The sequence below is a fragment of the Gobius niger genome, assembly GCF_951799975.1.
Source record: "Gobius niger genome assembly, chromosome: 3".
Lineage (NCBI taxonomy): Eukaryota > Metazoa > Chordata > Actinopteri > Gobiiformes > Gobiidae > Gobius > Gobius niger.
Genome location: NC_136854.1, coordinates 9,597,095 through 9,603,094, shown reverse-complemented (window position 1 = coordinate 9,603,094; position 6,000 = coordinate 9,597,095). Strand labels below are relative to the sequence as shown.

General features: G+C 45.6%; 1 protein-coding gene across 1 annotated transcript in view; it reads right to left on the bottom strand.

Annotated features, from left to right (window-relative positions):
* Positions 1 to 214: 214 nt before the first annotated feature.
* The window catches only part of LOC306960258 (QRFP-like peptide receptor), a 43,982-nt gene continuing 38,196 nt past the window's right edge, over positions 215 to 6,000 (bottom strand). Inside the window, exon 3 of the mRNA XM_079552634.1 lies at positions 215 to 1,249. Coding sequence (XP_079408760.1) covers positions 307 to 1,249 — 943 coding nt within the window. The 3' untranslated portion in view covers positions 215 to 306. The remainder of the gene's footprint in view (positions 1,250 to 6,000) is intronic.

The following is a 6,000-nucleotide window of genomic DNA, read 5'->3' as shown; positions in this document are numbered from 1 at the left end:
ACAAATGGGCAAAAAATAATTGGAAATTTTTTTATAAAAATTGGGCAAAAATAGGGAAATAAATTGGTGGGGAATAAAACATTTATTTAAGTCACTTCCTTTAATACTTTAACAGTATCAACACTTGGATCTAAAGATATACCATTGTACCTGCTTTCCATGCTTTCATCTTTTTGATACTAGTAGTACCTGAACTTTTTTCTGAACTGTATCGTTTTACGGTACCCAGCCCTAGACACATTATCAAATCCAATCTCGAACAAGAAGGCAATTCAGTAACAAAACGTCATTTGAAGTCCTCAGATTTCACAGGCTGGTGGTGTCGGCGCTCTCCTCCCCGCCGCCCCCCACCCGAGTGTAGCTGCCGCGCACCGACTTCCTCCTGTGCTCCGCGTCCCTCCCCGTCAACACCGCATCCCTCTTCCCCGACCGCGCCAACAACCGGTCCCCGGAATGTCTCCGCAAGGGAAGCATCTCCGCCGACTCTATCTGCGAAGGCCACGACCCGCCGTCCTCGTTGGCCGAGTGCCGTCTCGCGTGGACAGAATCCGCGGGATGTTTGCGGGCCCTGTCATATACGGGGCTCGAGCGCCCCCAGTCCGAGATGCTGTGGTCCGAACTTCCGCGGCTGAGCGAGCTGTCCCGTACCCGCTGCCCCACGCCTTGCCCCTTGGCCAGGCTTAGGAGTCTGGGGATAGTCGCCATGGAGGTGGAAGCGATCATCGCGGCTGCGGCGAAATGCTGCTGATCGCGCGCGCCCCTCCTGCTGCTGTCCGTAATCCTCGCGGACGGTGACCCCGGGCCCGTCGACTTGGAAAACGTGGACGACCCGAAAAGAGCCGCCACTTTCTCGTAGTATCGGGTCCGGATGACTTTGGCCGAACGGTACAGGTCCCCGATGAAGCAGTAGCAGATGGGGTTAAGGCTGGAGTTGGTGAGCCCGAGCCACTGGGCGAAGGGGCGGGCCTGCAGCAGCCACGAGGGCGGGCTCTCCTCCCAGTCGATGAGCAGGTCGGCCAGGTACAGCGGCAGCCAGGACACGGCGAACAGCAGCACCAGGCATACCACCATCTTGGCGATCTTCTGCCGGGTCTTGAGGCGCGAGTCGTGCAGGGCCTGGCTGCGCGGGTCCAGGTCGGAGAAGGCAGACTTGCGGCCGCCCCACAGTCTCCGCCCCGTCAGGAAGCCGATGGTGAGGTTAAAGGTCACGGGCAGGCAGTAGAGCATGACGAACAGCAGCACATTGTACCTGCAAGACACCAGGAAGGGATTGTTAGGGTTGTCGTGTAATGAAATTGCACTTGGTAATAACATTTGGTAATAATCAGCCATATTCTGTAATGAACTACCTTAAGGCAAGACACTGCAGATGAACAGGAAACAAGATATTTTAAGATATCCAGTTGAAATTTGACTGTAGATTTGTAACAGAAGTACAAAGAAAAAAAGCTTCTGAAGTAGAGATGTTGCTGCAAGAGAGAAAAACCTAATTTTAGAGAGAACTGTCCCAATATACAGTATATATATATAGTTTATTTATTTAAAAGGGACCATGTACAATTATAACATAACTCCAGAGATTTCTCGCTTTCAAATATACCAATACTGTTATGTAAAACATGGTGAGGCTTCTTCGTGATCTCAACTAAAAGAATCAGCAAATCGATTTGTGGGAAACTGACAAGTCAGCCGACTTGTGTCCCTGGTTCTCGCGACGGGGCACACATGTTGCCATTTGATGCATTGTACCAGAGTTAGCCTGAGGCTAATTTACATCTGCAGTCCCTGGCAGGGAATATGACAACCCATAACAGAGGACAAGACCAAGAAAGACAAACCACACATACAACTAACTAATTACAGATTGGTAAAAACCCTTCGCCCTCCACACATACAACCAGACAAGACACATCAACAATACAAATACAAACAAGTCAGTACCATAGGGAATGTGAAACCAAAGAGAGTTGATATGGCTAGTGTGTGCAAGGCTGGCTACTTTTTAGTTGTTTTAGTTCAGTTTTAAAGCCCTTGATGGTCGTGCATGTCTTTATATAGTCAGGTATGTCAGGTAAGTGGACTGGTGTTCAATGTTTTGAATAAAGACGGGAGCATGTGGCTTATATATACTGTGGGTCAGATTTCATTATCAGGCCAACACTGTAAATAAGTAAATGTTCTTAATGTTTTGCCCGATTAAATTAAGTAAGTAAGTAAGTGCTTTATTGTCATGGTACAAGCGTACAAAGAAATAGTGTTCAGGTGTTAGTCCTGAGCTGCTGCAGCTGAGCCGCGCTGCCACTGTGCGTCAACCTGAGCCGCATGACCTTGGAGGTCATATTTGTTGTGCAGCATAGATTTTCTGTGAGCAGACGACACGGCGATAGCAGTGCGCAAATGGTCAGCACCCTCTGCAACCAGATGGGGAGATGTTACATGACGAAACTGTGAGTAAAAACCTTCACTTTTCAGCTAACGACATGTGAGCTTCAATGGTGTCGTGATGAACACTCTTTTAGGGTCATGGACTAAGTAATTCTTCATGGCTCAAGGGTCATAGCAGAAAGGAGGAGCAGGACGCAGCGGAAACGGTTTAAAAGTTTTGAAACAGAATGTGCAACGCGGCAGGCACGGTGTGGCATGTCCGAGGCCAGGTAGGCGGCAAACCAGAAACACCGAGCCCAGTTGCATCCGTGGTCACCTCAAAACAAGACAATATTAGTATAGACAAACCCAGGCGGCAGAGACTTATTATTTATTTGAGTGGAACTGTTGAACGATCAGGATTCATTGTGTAAAAGCAGCGCATCTATGTTTACATATGGTAATTAGCCACATGTTTTTTCGGCTTCCCGACGGAACGTCCAATCAATGCAGCGTAAAAAGGCAGGAGGAAATGTGCGTTTCTTGGGATGCATTAAAAGTTTTCTACAGTGAGTAAAGAGATGAGGATTCATAATTTATTAAAGACAGGAAAACATTCGAAACATTGGACTGAAGCTACAGGGCAGACAGGAGCCTCCAGAACGACAATGCGTACGAGCTGGAGCTTTTCGGTGTTTTAAGGCGTTCTCTCGAAAGTTACAGCATTTACAGCCATTTTCCAAAGCCACACAGAGCCCAGTGCGGAATGTACTTTGAGCAGGGGCGAATCCGAGTATACAGGGGCTGGGGCATTACAGGGGAACCACTGACAGAAACTAACTAAAATAAAAATATTATTTTATATTTAGCTTTCTGATTGCAAGGATAAGCAGCTCATGTTTAAAATACTCTGTTTGCATTTTTTTTAAGTCGGCCCCCGGGGGCCCCTTCATTAAAATGCTGTCCCAGTAATTTTGTACATAGACTGGAGCATTTAAAATATAGGTTAAATTTGTAGCGATTTGAATATTAATTAGACTTCAAATCAAAATCCATTAGATATTAAAAAAGTTGTTTCAATTTTCAAAATTGCTAAATCTTGAGCACTTAATATTTTCAAGTAGATTAAACACATGTTGAAGAAGAATTAGGCTTGACGTTTGCGACTTGAGGTGACTTTCCGGCTAAAGAAAGACTTGACTTGACAAAAGCTATGACTCAACTTGACTTGACCCCATGACCAATAAACTTGGACTTGCTTTGGACTTGGACCTTCATGATTTGGACTTGACTTGAGACTTTTAGTGACTTACTCCCACCTCTGCCAGACGGCACCCCCAAGCGAGGGCCCGTCACAGATTGCTCATGTGCAAAGCAAGTCACATGCATTAGTCGATCCGCAGCAGAGTCATTTATATATTTTATAGGCACAAAACTGTTGGATATGTTTGAAACCCTACTGGAACCAAAAGGTCCACCGTCCCCATAATTGAACCCAAGACATCCTCACCACATTTCCGCTTTCTTTTGTCTATTAAAGAATGAAAAGCTGCGCCATAAATTAAAACATGGCTGAATGTTTTGTGCCAGAGACCTTTTCCATGACCTTGTAAAATGTTATTCTCCCGGAAGAATGAAGCGCATTGTTGTGGCGGGCGCGTGGCTCTGGGGACGGCTCATTCTGTCGTGTGGTGAAAGACCTGCTGTTCCCGCCGAGCCACGACAATAATAACACACGCGCCGCACAGTTGCTCCGAGTGCCCATGGGAGCTTTTCATCCCATTTTACAGCGTGCACACGCCGACTGACATGAAGAATGTGCTAATCAGGGGGCCGAGGTGGAGCGGGCCCTGGAGCGCCGAGATAAGGGCCACTCGCCGTACACACCGCCGCCTGCGATGCCCCAGCATGTAACAGCCTGCCATTAGCACGCGGTAAACAAACAGCGCTGTCGCTAGGCTAATAAAGCTACGTTTGAGACACAGCGGTTACAAGGGCTCATGTTCCCTCACACTGACAGACCTCAAAGAGAGAGTGTTTCCTGATTATGGGCCGGGAAATGAGGGAAAGTATGACATGTTTTCTTTTGTTTCTTAATGTTTGCATGTGAGTGATTCCTTCATGTACAGCACTTTGAGTCAGATGACATCTTCACAGTTTCTTGAGTACGGACGTAATTATTATGTTCTGTGTTTTTGTCGGGCAGAAGTGAAATGGTTGTGGTTCACTCACATTTGCACCTTCAAATTGACATACTGTACACCGCGTTCCAAATTATTATGCAAATTATAATTTTCTCAACCGTCGACTCAAATGACAGTCAGCATAAGTTTTCAACTCAAAATCTGCTGTTGCAAATTATTATGCAACTCCTCGTTTCAATACACTTTAAAGCTTGTAATTAACTGAAACTGAAAATTTGTCATGGAAGTCATATCAGTCATTTACTGAAATCAAAAGCAATTTCAATCAAAAACATCTTAACAGGTCAAGTTATATTTTAACATAGGACCTAGGACATTTTTAAATCCATTAAACTAATGAGTTTTTGGACAGTTTCTGCTTGGATTTCTTTGCAGGATGTTAGAATAGCCTCCCAGAGCTGCTGTTTGGATGAAAACTGCCTCCGACCCTCATAGAAGTTTTTTTTGTTGAGGCTCCAAAGGTTCTCAATAGGGTTGAGGTCAGTGGAGGAGGGGGTCCACATCATGGGTTTCTCACCTTTTATGCCCAAAGCAGCCAGTGATGCAGAGGTATTCTTTACAGCAGGACATGGTGCGTTGTCATGCATGAAGATGATCTTGTTAGGGAAAGCACAGATCTTTTTGTAGCATAGAAGTCAGTGGTCAGTCAGAAACTCCACATATTTTTCAGAGGTAATTTTCACACCTTCAGGGATCCTAAAAGGGCCTAAAGGGGCCGACCAGCTCTCTCACCATGATTCTGGCCCAAAACATGACTCCGCCCCCTCCTTACTGATGTCACAGCCTTGTTGGGACATGGTGGCCATTCACCAACTATCCACTACTCCATCCATCTGACCATCCAGGGTTACACGGCCTCATCAGTGAACAAGACTGTTTGAAAATGAGTCTTCATGTATTTCTGAGCCACTGCAGCCGTTTCTGTTCATGAGCTTCAATTAACAGTTTAGGGGAGGCCCTGATAGAAGGTTTATGCACAACTGCAGCCTCTGGAGGGACCTACACCTTAATGTTCTGGAGACTCCAGAGGCGCCAACAGCTTCAAATACCTTTTTGCTGCTTTGTAGCAGTTGTTCTATTAATCTGGTGTATTTGTCTGGCAGAAAGCGTCCTCATTGTGCCTTTATCTGCACAAACCAGTGTGTGCTCTGAATCATCCACAAATCTCTTTATTACGCTTAATCTTTCATGAAATATCGAAGGTTTTCATATCTAGACCAAGGCATTCAACTATTTCACGCTTTTCATCAGCAGAGACATCCTTTTTCTTTCCCATATTGCTTGAAAATCATGGTCTGCTTAATAAAATGGAACATCCTTTTTCAATAGTTTTTCCCTAACTGGGCTCAGCTGACAACTAATCATCACATTCGTCTGAGCATATGGATTCAAAAGAGCCCTGAGACACAATACCATCCATGAGTTTGATACC